A 14,519-nucleotide genomic window follows, 5' to 3' on the forward strand; every position below is an offset into this window, starting at 1 on the left:
TTAACGTGGTTCGGTCTAAACTGACCTACGTCCACGGGTGGCAACTGAGTATTTCTTTTATTGAGTGACAACGATTACAAGTATATGACGTTATATATATAGAGAGAGAGATACGACTATGGTTTGTATCTTATTAAACAAGAAATCAAAACCGGGCCGGGCTTCGGTCTGGCCACCCTATACCCGTCTACCCTTTGGACTTCATATAATAAACCGAGCCAACAAGGCCTACAAACCCAACAGTTGTAACTATTTAATACTACATTATCATAAAGGTTTTCATAACACTATAACAGTTCAAAATTACTTGATTTATTTAGTAAATTAAACTGCGAACTCCCCAACTTTTTAGTTGACACAAGCTTTCTTTTTCAATATGTTGTCAGGCGTTACTTGTTTTAAGGCGTGACTGCATTTCTTGGACCTATTTTAGAAGCCAAGCCTTGTCTGGACATAGTAACGGATATAGAATCAACGCCTTCTTGAAAACGCTTAAACAATATTTGGCGTCACCACCGACCTTAAAACCTTAGATTTGTTGAATTATTAATGACTAGACATCATAGTGGCGTTAAACGCGTTTGTACCTTATTTCATTCCACTGCAAAGTAAATTTATCAATTGCTATGTCCCGCCCCTTGGTCAGGGTGTGACACTAATCTCTTGGGTTTGGAAAAGATTTAGGATCGATGGAATTAAGGTTCCAAAACAGAGTTCCAGATGTTTGTTTTACAAACAAGCTTTGTTTTGTTCTCTTCTTCTTTCACTCTTCAATATTGCTTTGGCTTTCTTGAACAATTTTTATTGGTATGAAAACGGTTGGACCGATGAAAAGAGTGTAGCTATTTTGAGGGTCGCACTTGGAACACTTATCATTTCGCTTTATTTAAGCACACTTATATCAAGTTCGTCAAGAGAATCTAGAATATATCCCTTTGTTTTAAGAGTTTGGTGGGTGTTTTTCTTTTTAGTTTCTTGTTATTCCCTTGTCGTAGACTATGCTTACTACAAAAGAACCCATGATTCAGTTACTATGTTCTTTGTCTTTGATATTGTCTCTAGTTTCATGGGTTTGTTTCTTTGTTTTGTGGGGTTGTCCCACAAAACACAGGAAGAGACTCAAAACCATAATCTTGAAAACCGGCCCGTTTTGAATTCTAGTGTATCTAGGGGTGAACTTACATCAACTTATGAAATTGCAAGTTTCTTTAGCCTGTTGACATTTTCTTGGATGAACTCTGTGATTACAAAAGGCAACAAAAAGCAATTAGATCTTGAAGATATCCCTCAGCTTGCAAATATTGATAGTGCGAGAGAAGTATTTCCCGTATTGTTAAATAAAGTTGAGTCTTTACGTATTGTGGATAATCAAATCACTACATTTGGTCTCGCAAAGGCCTTATATTACGTTGTACGGAAAGATGTCATGATCACAGGATTGCTTGCGTTAGTGTATGCATTGTCTAGTTTTGTTGGTCCTTACCTCATAGACTCATTTGTTCAGTACCTAAATGGGCACCAAGAATATGAAAACCAAGGTTTTGTCTTGGTGACTTCATTCTTTATTTCAAAAATTATCGGCTGTTTGGCGCAACGACATTGGTGGTTCAAGCTCCAGCAAGCTGGGATTAGAGCCAGGTCCACCATCGTTGCCATGATTTACCAAAAGGGCTTGACCGTTTCTGGCCAGTCAAAGCAAGAGAACTCGAGTGGTGAGATCATAAACTACATGGCTGTTGATGCTGAAAGGATAGGTGACTTTGGTTGGTATATGCATGATTTTTGGCTAGTACTCGTGCAAGTAGCTGTTGCATTAGCTCTTTTATATAAAAACTTAGGACTAGCCGCAGTTGCTTCATTAATCGCTACAGTTCTTGTGTTGTTGGCCAATCTTCCACTTGGGAACGTACAAGAAAAGCTTCAAGATGACATGATGAAATCTAAAGATAAAAGGATGAAATCAAGATCTGAAATCTTGAAAAACATGAGGATTCTTAAACTTCATGGTTGGGAAATGAAATTTTTTGTCAAAAATCATCGAACTTAGAGATGAAGAAGAAGGTGCATTGAAGAAGTATATGTATACTTTGTCCTTGAATTATTTATTGTTTTGGGGTGCTCCAACTGTTGTTGCTGGGATCAGTTTCACCACATGCCTTATAGCCGGTATCCCACTTGAGTCAGGAAAGGTACTTTCTACACTTGCAACGTTTAGAATACTTGAAGAGCCGATTCACAATGTTCCAAATTCGACTTCAATGTTTTTCCAAACTAAAGTCTCACTTGATCGCATTGCCGCATTCCTTCGTATCAAGGACTTAGATTCTAATGCTATAAATAAGCTCCCACAAGGCAGTTCTAACACAGCTGTTGATATCATTAATGGATGCTTTTCATGGGATTTAACTGTATCGGCTAACCCAACTTTGAAAGATATAAATGTTAAAGTGAATCAAGGTATGCGGGTTGCTGTTTGCGGGGCTGTTGGCTCGGGGAAGTCAAGCTTACTTTCTTGTATTTTAGGAGAGGTTTCAAAGATATCAGGAAGTGTAAAAGTAGAAGGATCAAAGGCGTATGTAGCTCAATCTCCATGGATACAGAGTGGGAAGATTGAAGATAATATCTTGTTTGGCAAGGAGATGAATAGAGAGAGGTATGAGAAGGTTCTAGAAGCATGCTCTTTGAAGAAAGACCTTGAAGTTCTTCTGTTTGGTGATCAGACGGTTATCGGTGAGCGGGGACTAAATTTGAGTGGTGGTCAAAAGCAGAGACTTCAAATTGCACGGGCTCTATATCAAGATGCCGATATTTATCTTTTTGATGATCCATTTAGTGCGGTTGATGCTCATACGGGAAGTCATCTTTTCAAGGTAACTAATTTTGCGTTATGCTTTTGTTCTAAGAAGTTTTTGTAGTTTTGAGAGTACATAAAGGTATAATATCATAACTTGAATGCACATTCTTTTTTTTTAAATAACAGGAATGCATATTGCAATTTCTGGACTCCAAGACAGTGATTTAGATTACACATCAAGTAGAGTTCTTACCTGCTGCAGATCTCATCCTGGTTAGCTACCTATGTTTTTAATTTTCATGTACTTCACACATAGAACACATACCCTGTAATTCTATTTTCATGTTATCTGTTGTCATCAACATTTCAATTTCATCTACCTCACTTAACAGTCACACTCTGGTTTTAAGAGATGGAAGAATCACACAATCCGGAAAGTTTGACGTTCTCAATACAGGAAGCAACTTTATGGATCTTGTAGGCGCACACAAAGAGGCATTATCAACCATTGATTCCAAAAAGGCAAGCGTTCAAGAACAAACAACTAGTTTGAAGAACACAACCGATAGTCAAAATGATGAAGCAAATGGTATCTCGGGCTCAAAATCACAACTTGTTCAAGAAGAAGAACGGGTAAAAGGAAGAGTGGGTTTCTCAGTCTATTGGAAATATGTTACAACAGCTTACGGTGGCGCACTAGTACCATTTATAATATTGGCACAAGTTCTCTTCCAAACTCTAGAGATCGGGGGCAATTATTGGATGGCTTGGGCATCTTCAGGGTCACCAAGTGATCCAGCCTCGGTTACAGGCTCAACCCTGATAATTGTTTATGCAGCTTTAGCAGTTGGATGTGCATTGTGCACACTTTCAAGAGACTTGCTTCTTGCAACTGCTGCATATAAGACAGCCACACTGCTCTTCCACAAGATGCACTTGGCCATTTTCCGGTCACCTATGTCCTTCTTCGACTCTACTCCTAGTGGAAGAATACTAAACAGAGTAAGCAAATGTGTTCTCGCTATAACAAGCATGTATCCAAAATAACATATATTTGGTCCAGTAATATCAAAAATACTAAATTTTGGACACAACATGATTTTAATTTCAATCCATATTTGAAACTTAGGGAAAAAACTCTGTATTTAGTCTTTTTGTTTTAAATATTAAATATTATATATATATATATATATATATAGAGAGAGAGAGAGAGAGAGAGAGAGAAAACTAGTTTAATTACATGTTAAATGGAAATTGAAAAAGGAAATAAAGAACTTTTTAACTGAAGTCTTCATCTTTATGTTATTAAATTGAAATTTATGTGTTCGCTGTCTCTAGTAGTGAACCCATAAATCATAACCTAACAGGAAGACATTCTCTTATAAAAATCTGCAATATTCGCACACTTTTTTTTACCGTAAATTTACTTACTATTTTTGCATGTTTACAAGTGTGAACATTCTATTGTATGATTATGAGCACATATATTCTAATGTTTAGCATAATTTTATTTATATTTATAGACATCTACAGACCAAAGTGAGGTGGACAGGGAAATTCCTTACCAAGTTGGAGCATTTGTATTTGCCGCCATCGAACTTCTTGGGATCATTGCAGTCATGTCACAGGCGGCTTGGCAGGTGATCATTGTACTTTTTCCGGCTGCTGGAATGTGCATTTGGTTACAACAAATTTACGGATAGCCGGAGTTTGTAAAGGTCCAGTGATACAGAATTTTTCTGAAACAATATCGGAATCAACGACCATTAGGAGCTTTGATCAACAAGCCAGATTCCAGAACAGGAACCTAAAATTAAATGATGAATTTTCAAGGCCAAAGTTTCATGTTGCTGCAGCTAGGGAATGGTTAGGACTTCGCCTGGAGATGCTGTCGTGTTTTACATTTGCTGCTTTTTTAACTTTCTTGGTTTCTATCCCGGAGGGAACTATTGATCCAAGTAAGTTGTTCTTTCTCCATGCGTACTGTATTGATCTATAACTAAGAATACTTGATTGACAGAAGCTTCTGGTTTTATATACGGAAGGTATCTCTGGAGTGGCTGCTACTTACGGGCTTACTTTGAGCAATTTACAAGGGTGGATAATATGGGCTTTTACCAACCTTGAAAACAAGATTATTTCAGTTGAAAGAATATTTCAGTACTCTTCTATTCCGAGTAAGCCACCTCTTGTTATAGAAACAAATAGGCCTGATGATCAATGGCCCTCACAAGGAGAAGTTAACATACGCCATCTGCAAGTTATACTTAAATCATACTCTTTTCGCTGTTCATCTAGCCAGAACCGTTTAATCTGGTATTGTTATTGAATTTCATTATTTTCTTTTGGAAGGTTCGGTATGCACCACATTTGCCACTTGTGTTGCAAGGTATTACGTGCACTTTCAGTGGTGGAAAGAAAAGTGGGATTGTGGGAAGAACCGGAAGTGGTAAGTCGACTTTGATACAAACACTCTTCCGCCTTGTGGAGCCAGCAGCTGGACAGATTCTGATAGATGGAATCAACATATCCACCATCGGACTTCACGGTCTGCGTTCAAGATTGAGCATAATTCCTCAAGATCCAACCATGTTTGAGGGGACTATCCGAAGCAACTTGGATCCCCTTGAAGAGTATACAGATGATAAGATTTGGGAGGTAACTGAGTTACAAAATTTCTGTTTTAATTATGCATTCAAATTAACGCCATGCCGCGCCACAATCTAACAATATTTGTAACTTCAGGCTCTATATAAGTGCCAACTTGGCAACGAAGTGAGGAGTAAGGAAGGAAAGCTCGATTCACCAGGTTCCTTAAAACTAACATGCTCATCCGGTGGTGTTTTGACACGTTACAATGTCTGTTTGCCACATGATATTCTAATTATAATTTTCTCTTTTCATACAAAATGTTATAGTTAGCGAGAATGGAGAGAACTGGAGTGTGGGCCAAAGGCAGCTGGTGTGTCTTGGGCGCGTGCTACTCAAGAAAAGCAAAGTCTTGGTGCTTGATGAAGCTACTGCATCAGTAGACACTGCAACTGATTGTATGATTCAACATACGATTAGAAAACACTTTACAGACTCTACTGTGATAATGATTGCGCATCGTATCACCTCTGTGCTTGATAGTGACTTGGTTTTGGTTCTAGAACAAGGTTAGTTACACAAATTTGTTGATCAAGCGTGTGCCTGTCAAGTCAAAGTCTCTATATGTGTACCTTTTGTTCTGTATGCAGGTCTGGTTGACGAATATGACTTTCCAAAGAAGTTGCTAAAAGATGACTCGTCTTCATTTGCAAAACTTGTAGCTGAGTATAGTATGAGATCTAATTCCAGCATTTAGCATATCGCAGGAACCTAATAAATATTTTTAGTTTTATGTTTATTTTTTATTTTTACGTCAATTGCCACGTTGAATGCAACAGGATCCACGTTAGTCGGCAACTTGTAACATGTCACGGAATGTTGTGTTCTTTTTCAGGTAAAGGGAGGTAATAAAATAAATTGTTATATGGTATGCTAAAGGTTTCTATTTGTTTTTTGAGTGTGGTTCTTCAAGTCATCTTCTTACACGGTTGTGTGCGTGAAATTCACGGACGTGTGCTCATGGAGAGAACCTAACACTTTGTTTACATGACATTATCACATTAAATTAGAAGTTGTAGAAAAAAAGTCAAAAACAGTTATTTTGAACAACTAGTTGATAATTTTACAGTTATCTCATCAATCAGTTCCTTATGAACATAATTAAGCATAATCCACTTCTACCCAAACACCAAGAACTGATTAATCAGTTTAAACTCTCATCCAAACACCTCCCCCCCCAAGGCTCCTAATGTTTATGTTCAAGACACTTGCATCACCTTACACTGATAACCGGGGTGCTATACTATCAGACGATAATGCTGACTGGGATAAACGAATATCAGAGACGGATAACGTTCCAGTTTTATCAAAATCCAGTGATTCAAACTCATCCATGATCGGTGTGATGTCGTCTTGGCTGATCTTTCCCATCTCTTTTAACTTGTACACAACAAACTCAGCAGCCCTGTTCAGTATCAAAACATAATAAAAACACATATCAGAACTCAGAAGCTTATTATAAATTTATAACTTAATTCTTGTTATTTTATATATTTTACCATACTTAATACTATACTTACACGACAACTCCATCGCCATCAAAATCAGCTGCCTCGAGGTCAGAAGTCGTTGTTTTTCGTTTAAGAACCCATTTAACCAACGAACGTTGCTTTCTTTCGGTGTACAACAAAGCAAAAGCAAACAACAACTGGGCTACATAAACCGTACCCGATAAAATCCAGAACAAAGCAAACACGCGCCCGCCTGTTGTTGAAAAACATTTATCAATGTACCCAAGGCCCGTAAGTGTTCCAACAACACAATAAAACGCGTGAACAAAATCCAAATCTTCAACTGCAAGTAACAGACTGGTTCCTGCAGCCATAAGTACCAAAAGCAAGACCACCAAGATTATACACTTGTTTCTCACTGCATTTGTTTTGATCTTTCTAAGGATTTGTGCTTCACCGATGGTTTCGTTTAGATGAAACGCCTTTTCTAGCATTCGTTCTTGTTTGACCACTAAAACCTCGGCTGCTTTAACTAAAACCAACCCGACAATTATCATGCCCGAGACCACAAACAGACACGCGAGCAGGATTGTGAGCGTGCTAGCCGGAACAACGTCTCCATACCCGACAGATGTCATTGTTACAACGGTGAAGTAAAGTGCATCGAGTATGCTGTTTGTTTTCTTTCCTGAAATCTGATGTCGGGTTAGATGAAAACATAGTGTGCCTGCAGCTAAGTATGCACACAATATGACACCTACTTTCCAGTAATTTGGATAAAACTGATCAAAAACAGACTTGGGGCATTGTTTAACTGCTTCGGGATTTTGGTCATCAAAAGTAAAGGAATCTGCCAGCGGGGCGCTTTTAATTCTCCGGAATCTTTTTCTCTTGGCGGAAGCTATTTGATCGGTTACACGCAGGTGCGTCGGTGAAGCTTGCTTCTGGCCATTAGTTGTCATGGCAAGAAACTAGTGAGCAGTAATAAGGAAACTTTAGGAACACAGAGTGTGTGACTATGGATATCATTTAAACTTATTTACTTAATATTGAAAAAAAACATATAACATTATTTTTGTGGCCCCTGTAGCATCTTCAAAGTCATGGGTCTAGCAGGGCTGCTAACAATGACTTAATTTGGAGTGGATGGGACCTGTATTCATTATTTAATCACATATATAACGCGTTTCTGTTCGTTAATATCATATTTATAAGGCGTTTCACTTTCATATCTCAGAACTTTTAAACGTTATGGTGTACCGGAGGATCCATACCCGTGTATTTGCTAAGAAAATGAATTATATCTATTGAAAAGATGTGTGAAGTTGAGCTGCTTTCCTAAGGTAAAGTTAAAAACATAGGGCCAGAGTCCAGAATAGTACTACACCACAATAATCCACATATAAATCACCTCAATCATGGTCACTTCTTTTTCAATCAACTTCTGAGAATTATTATTATTATTATTATTATTATGGTTTTATTTACACATTTACCCAATTTATGAAACATGTGCTGTATATAGAAATTTAAGATCTACTTACAACAAACCACTGAAAAGTGATACATATATATGTAGAAACAACCTTAAAATTGTGGTATAGCTGGAAACACATGTTCTAGCCTAAGACTTGTTAATGAGACCCGCTACCACTAGAATCTAGTATATAGTTATTGGTTATTCATTGTTTAAAATAAAATCTAAACTTGATGTAACGTGTTATAATTGTAACTTTCATGTTCATCAAGTTTAATAATTGATGATATTTTAATGAATGATAAGAGAGTACCTTGCCTACTTTGAAGGGCCTTTACCCGTGACGAGGTTGGTATCAATTAGAAAAATATCATAAACGGACAATGACAAATCACCATTAATAGCATCGAATGCTACCTTTTTCTTCTATCGGTTTTTGTGATTTGATTCAAATGGCTATATAGTATGAACAACCAAATAACACAACTTGTCACCTTATACTGCTCATCTTGAGCCCTTATCTTTTCATCACATGTGTACTCAGTGGTTGCATCTAATAAATTCTACTGTCATTATAAATTTCCAAGTAACACACCTACATAATAATACAATAAACTTAACAGGCTCAGTGAATAACTTAAAACTTTAGGTATCTGATTAGCACTAAGGCAATGTGTACGTCAGATTAAGAAATGCCTAAAAATGTTAAGCTTAGAAAAAAAAACTATTAATTTTGGACCATAGATTGGAGGGGTGCGCCAGGCCTTGATGGTAGTGTAAGACCAAGACGACGCATGAAGACCGAAGCAGCAAGCTATTTTGACGGATCTTCCCCCATAAAAAATAAGATTAATATCAAGTGAGCCTATGGCTCACATATTAGATATTAAACTGATAAGAACAGATACTACACTTGATCTTAGCCAAAAGGCCGAGAAAGGTATGCTTGATATATTCTTGAACCTCTGTTTACATAGGCAGTCCCTTCATATAAGCACTCTTCACTCAGCCGATGTGGGATCGAGGAGAATGACTTTTTCCCCTTAGTTTTCTTTCTACGACCAAAATCCATAACCTCACTCTCAAAACTGTTGATTTAAACTTAAAAGAACTTGGTGTTGCCCACTCACAGTCTCAGTCTTAATAATACACTGATCCCTTTCCTCTAACCCCTATAACCTATTGTGTTGGCAAAACAGAACTGTCACATGTTAACTGTAATCATTGAATTAAGATATCCAAATCTGCTAAAGGGTAGATTAATTACCATCCAAATATCAAAACTACACCTGTGACAATCTAATTATCAAAATTACACCTGCACCATTAAGTGTAATGCATTGTTCAGAAGCTCAGCAATCATAAGAACACAAGGAAATTATGAATATTGCCATTTTGTTGTAAAGCAGTGGTTAACAGACAATATTCACTCTTATCAATAAACAAAAGTTTTCATCTCTAAAACTTATAAGAGTAAATACATAGTCCTTCTATCTAGTATTAACAAACTAAGAATTAATGTAACTGACCAGACAAGTTTTGCTGCAAAATTGACTGACTCCCTAAAGTGGAGGCATTGAGAACTTATTAACACGTGAAAGCCAATGCAGAATCAAACCACGGTAGTTAATTAGTAAAAGTTTAAAGCAACAACTGGCGTCAGTGAGTTTGTATGCTCATTCCACTTTACTAGAAAACTTGTTTGATGTTTACTAAAAGATTTGTTAATGTATGATAATAGGAAACTGCAACATGACTTGATAATGTGCTAAACTCCTCCACTAGTAATTAATAATAATAATAATAATATATTATTATTATTATTATTATTAAAAGGTAAACCTTTTGCTTGCAGGATCATATTATAACTTTTTGATTCTTATGTGCACTCCAATTTAAGGAGTTAAATTGTTATTATAAACTTTTAAACAAATTAATTCGTGGTAGTTGGCAATGGTGGTGGTGGTGGCGATGGGCGGTGATAATCGTTGGTGGTAGTAGTGGTGGGCGCCGATTGCGATGGCTAGGGGCGATGGTTGGTGGCGCGCTGTAATCATGGTTGTGGTGGGTGGCAACAGTGATGGTGGTGGTGGTGGGCGAAAGAGAGAATGAAATGAAAAAAAAACAAGGGAATGGATGGAAAGAATATGGGATGTTTTAGGGATGATGGAATGAACTAGGTAATAAGTGATTACATTCCATTAACCAATCAACCAACCACACTTTTTTTTTTCAACATACCAAACACTAGCTTATTCTCATGTCAAAGTTGGTTATGGGAAAGTGGCAGAGGCTAACGATTGTTCAAATATGCAACTATGGTTCAAAGACAACACTCATTGTCAAGACTAGTTCATCATCATTACAAGCCTCCCGTCTAGAGTCACAGATTTTTTGCAGTTACATTGGCGCCATTCCTGGGACCGGCATATACAGATATACTAGATCTTATCTTTTCAACAGATAAGCTGTAAAACATAATAAAGCTAGGAGATTGAAGATAAGTGTAGTTGCACATAAACATGAATGCTGATTTAACAGTCCATCTATATACTACAACACACTCATGGTCTCAGAACCATATTGAAAGTGCATAAACCATGATTTCAAGATTAAGTAATACAAACTACTTTACCAAACATCTTACCTTTAATCAACAAAATGATAAAATTAACAAATTCGCTACACAGAAGTGTTAAGTTGAAGCATTTATAACAAAAAGGAACTCCAAATATGTTTTCAAAGCTTAACCTCAACATCAACACCAGCAGGAAGATCAAGCTGCATCAAAGAGTCAATGGTTTGTGCAGTCGGGTGTAGAATGTCTATGAGCCGTTGATGGGTTCTGATCTCAAAGTGGAATCTTGCATCTTTGTGAACATGAGGAGATTTAAGCACACAGTATATTCTCTTCTTAGTTGGCAATGGAACAGGGCCCATGGTCTTTGCGTTTGTTTTTCTAGCAGCATCCATGATCTGCTTGCATGAATCCTCAATTAAAGGCACCCAGTATGACCTCAGTTTGATCCTAATTTTCTGTTTTGGTGCTACCTGAGAAACAATAAAATTACCAAATCTAAGCTTCTATGACATTATAAACGCATTGATCATCGCGCGATCCTGTTGCTACATGAAGCAGGTTTTGTTGAATCCATTTAGTCACTACTCGTAAATCATTTTCATCTTGTGGGTCCAGTTTATCTTGTATGAGAAAAAAGAAACGGGACCCACAAAGAACTTAAAACACGAACTTTCATTCTAAAAAATGGGAATTACACAATAATATGTGCTCGATAATCCATTTCTACAACTATCAAGTTCAAACACGTCCCAAATGCTCTAACTACATGCTTAAAAGCATGAAACAACCTAAAAAAATGTGGTCTGACAAATGTAAAATGGTGATAGTGCTTATCATGATTCATTCATCTATCTATATAAAACTCAACTTTTTACATAAAGTTTTGAATCTTGAAATGTAGAATATATACCTACGTGCCTTTTTATTTTATTTTATTTTTTTTTTTTAATTTTGAACGACTAAATATTTGTACACGGTGGGGTTTTGAACCCCTGACCTCTTAAATATACCCATGGGGCTTTTAAATGTGAATTTTGAAGGTGCTTATAGCAAGCAACTTGAACAATATCACAATCAGATTAAACAATTTATTCTTGTATTTATTTATCTCCACATTCTATCATTTTGACTCATTAATCAGAAAATCACAAGCCTTTTAGCCAAACAGTCAAAACAGAATTTTGCCAAAACATACACAGCCAATTAACCTAAAAAAACTAACCAACCAAACCGCTGATACTGTCAAAACATACCTTTTCTGAATCCGAGGCTGCGAACCCAGTCGACGATTCCGGAACATCAGCCTATCAATACAAACAAGCCCACATCAGCGTAAAACAGTGCAAAAACGTAAAATTCAATTATACCTCAAGGGTTTGTTCCAAAGCTTCAGGAGCTGCAAAGACCCTAGTTGTGGAGCAACGATGAGATTGAAACAGAATCTTGGAGGTTAATGAAGAGGCATTTGGGAGGAAATGTAGGGCGGAAAGGTTGGGTTTTGAAGAGGAATTGAGTAAAGGGAACGCGGGTGCTGCCAAAGATGATGAAATTGACATAATTTTTAGCGGGGTTTTGGGATAATGAGTCTGCAGTTTGGTGAAATGTTTTGCAGACGGAAAAGCGTTATCCACAAAACAAAAGAGGTTGGTTCGGAGTGAGATAATGGAAATGGAGGGTGACAAATATCGGACCCGGGTTGGTTGGTTTGGTACATGGGCTAGTGGTCAATGTAAGCTTTATCCCGAGCCCAATATAGGAACACTTCGAGTTGGAGAGGTCCTTAGCTTAGCGGGTGGCCCAAACACATCATCTTATATTTTGAGAAAACCCGTCGTTCAAACTTCAAAGTAGAGATATACAAAAAAACGTTTTGAAACCGGTTCACTGCAAACTGACTCAACCCACCGGTTCCCCTTCTGAACTACCAAACCGGTTTTAAAACAGAACCAGTTTGAGAAAAACTAGTTAAAACCGAACCGATTTGGACCAGTGCGACCTTTCATACTCCTAAACCAATTTCAAAACCAAACAAGTTGAAGTCAAACCGGTTTGACCAATCCGTATCGGTTTACAAAATTAATGGTTTTCTACACCTCTAGTTCAAAGAAGAGCCGTCTCTAAGAATCATGAAATTCGTTTGGGCATAAGGCAAAAATAATGGGCCTTAAATTAGTTGATTATTGGGTTTAAACATTAAGAACACGTATTTTTTTGAAAAAAATATATATATATTGTTTAAAAAAATCAAGCCTATCGAGGTACCGGGTCGGGGTCGGTCGGCCACCCGGCCCTGCCTCATAGCTGGCCTTGGTTCAAAGGTCCACTGCCATAAAATCGGTTGGAATCGTATTCAAATTTGAGACCTTGCGAACTCCAGCCCAAATATTCACTTCCACTCTGATGCCAATTAGAAAGCTATGTTTTTTTTAGTAAAGTGTCATTTTCGTTCTTGTGGTTTGACAAACAGTGCGAATTTAGTCCAAAATTTTTATTTTTTACATATGGATCCTCTAGGTTTCGCAGTTTTTGCCAATTACATCAAAATCAATAACCCCGTTAAATTTAATCGTTAAGTCAAGGGTAGATATGTCTTTTCACTCTTTCATTATCATAATACATTAATACTTAGTTTAGTGAACTGCGGTTTTTGTCCTTGTGGTTTACCAAAATCTACGGTTTTAGTACATTAGTTTCAAATTTGCAATTTTGGTCTCTATGGTTTCATTTCACTTGCAATAAAACTCGAATTCACTAATCTCATTAAGTCTGGTCGTTAAACCCATCAGTGCGTCATTCATGTGAGGGGCAGTTTTGTCCTTTTTTTCTTTTTTTCCCTAATACACACCAGCACCTCACGTGAGGTGGCTTGCGAATTAGAACTGAGATTTGTTTTGGGAGTAAAACGACAAAATTGGTCGTCATGTGAGGGGAATGTAGATGGGTTAACGACCAGACTTAACAGGGTTATAAATTCGTGTTTAATTGCAAGTGAAATGAAACTATAAGAACGAAAATCGCAAATTTGATAGGGATGGAAATTGCAAACTTGAAACTATTGGACTAAAATCGCAGATTTAGCAAACCACATGGACAAAAACCGCAGTTCACTAAAATAAGTATTATAATAAAGAAAGAGTGAAAAGACATGTCTACCCCTGACTTAACGATTAAATTTAGCGGATTAGTGATTTGGATGTAATTGGCAACAATTGGGAAATGTAAATGGTCCATATGCAAAATTAAACTTTTTGAACTAAATTCGCATTATTTGTCAAACCACAATGACGAAAATTACACTTCACTTTTATATTATCGTCAAGTCGTTCCTCCTGCCTCATTCATCTTGTATCTTTCAACTTATTTTATACCTATCACTTATCAATCATATTTTTTATATACTTTTTAATTCAATTATAACACATGTACAAGCATTCATACCTATATATGTACAAGCCTCTATTGCAAAAGAAGAATGAATGAGGCGCAATATGGCCATCATCTCCACCACAAAAAAAAAAGTTAGTGATGAAAGGGGGCGGCGTAGTGTTCCAGCTCAGATTCACATGC

General features: G+C 37.1%; 2 protein-coding genes, 1 non-coding gene and 1 pseudogene across 4 annotated transcripts; 1 reads left to right on the forward strand and 3 right to left on the reverse strand.

Moving 5' to 3' along the window:
• The first annotated feature begins 784 nt into the window (after nucleotides 1–784).
• Nucleotides 785–6,279, forward strand: LOC143621529 (ABC transporter C family member 3-like; annotated as a pseudogene). The gene is made up of 9 exons (XR_013151536.1): nucleotides 785–2,870; nucleotides 2,981–3,061; nucleotides 3,191–3,796; nucleotides 4,318–4,752; nucleotides 4,840–5,054; nucleotides 5,147–5,452; nucleotides 5,540–5,603; nucleotides 5,713–5,952; nucleotides 6,034–6,279. The product of XR_013151536.1 is annotated as an ABC transporter C family member 3-like (transcript).
• A 281-nt stretch (nucleotides 6,280–6,560) lies between these two features.
• On the reverse strand, nucleotides 6,561–7,899 carry LOC143621530 (two-pore potassium channel 1-like). The gene is made up of 2 exons (XM_077092936.1): nucleotides 6,964–7,899; nucleotides 6,561–6,848 (listed from the first exon to the last, which is right to left on the reverse strand). Exons 1-2 carry the CDS (start codon nucleotides 7,854–7,856, stop codon nucleotides 6,662–6,664), a joined length of 1,080 nt encoding a protein of 359 aa, XP_076949051.1. The 5' UTR covers nucleotides 7,857–7,899; the 3' UTR covers nucleotides 6,561–6,661.
• Nucleotides 7,900–9,119: 1,220 nt separating this feature from the next.
• Nucleotides 9,120–9,315, reverse strand: LOC143621552 (U2 spliceosomal RNA). Its single transcript, XR_013151549.1, has one exon. It is a non-coding gene; the product is annotated as a U2 spliceosomal RNA (small nuclear RNA).
• A 1,686-nt stretch (nucleotides 9,316–11,001) lies between these two features.
• Nucleotides 11,002–12,591, reverse strand: LOC143621531 (small ribosomal subunit protein uS10c-like). Its single transcript, XM_077092937.1, has 3 exons — nucleotides 12,320–12,591; nucleotides 12,206–12,256; nucleotides 11,002–11,422 (listed from the first exon to the last, which is right to left on the reverse strand). The coding sequence occupies exons 1-3, from the start codon at nucleotides 12,506–12,508 to the stop codon at nucleotides 11,111–11,113; spliced, it is 552 nt and encodes a 183-aa protein (XP_076949052.1). The 5' UTR covers nucleotides 12,509–12,591; the 3' UTR covers nucleotides 11,002–11,110.
• Between the last annotated feature and the right edge of the window lie 1,928 nt (nucleotides 12,592–14,519).

The sequence above is a fragment of the Bidens hawaiensis genome, unplaced genomic scaffold (assembly GCF_021521415.1).
Source record: "Bidens hawaiensis isolate Kalapana, Puna unplaced genomic scaffold, B.hawaiensis_p1.1 tig00002866_1, whole genome shotgun sequence".
In the NCBI taxonomy this organism is placed as follows: domain Eukaryota; kingdom Viridiplantae; phylum Streptophyta; class Magnoliopsida; order Asterales; family Asteraceae; genus Bidens; species Bidens hawaiensis.

Coding starts and splice junctions, on each gene's coding strand:
- LOC143621530 (XM_077092936.1), bottom strand. CDS start 7,856: ATGACAACTAATGGCCAGAAGCAAGCTTCACCGACGCACCTGCGTGTA. Junction 6,849..6,963: donor GATGGCGATGGAGTTGTCGT/GTAAGTATAGTA, acceptor GATACTGAACAG/GGCTGCTGAGTTTGTTGTGT.
- LOC143621531 (XM_077092937.1), bottom strand. CDS start 12,508: ATGTCAATTTCATCATCTTTGGCAGCACCCGCGTTCCCTTTACTCAAT. Junction 12,257..12,319: donor CTTTGGAACAAACCCTTGAG/GTATAATTGAAT, acceptor TTGTATTGATAG/GCTGATGTTCCGGAATCGTC. Junction 11,423..12,205: donor CAGCCTCGGATTCAGAAAAG/GTATGTTTTGAC, acceptor ATTGTTTCTCAG/GTAGCACCAAAACAGAAAAT.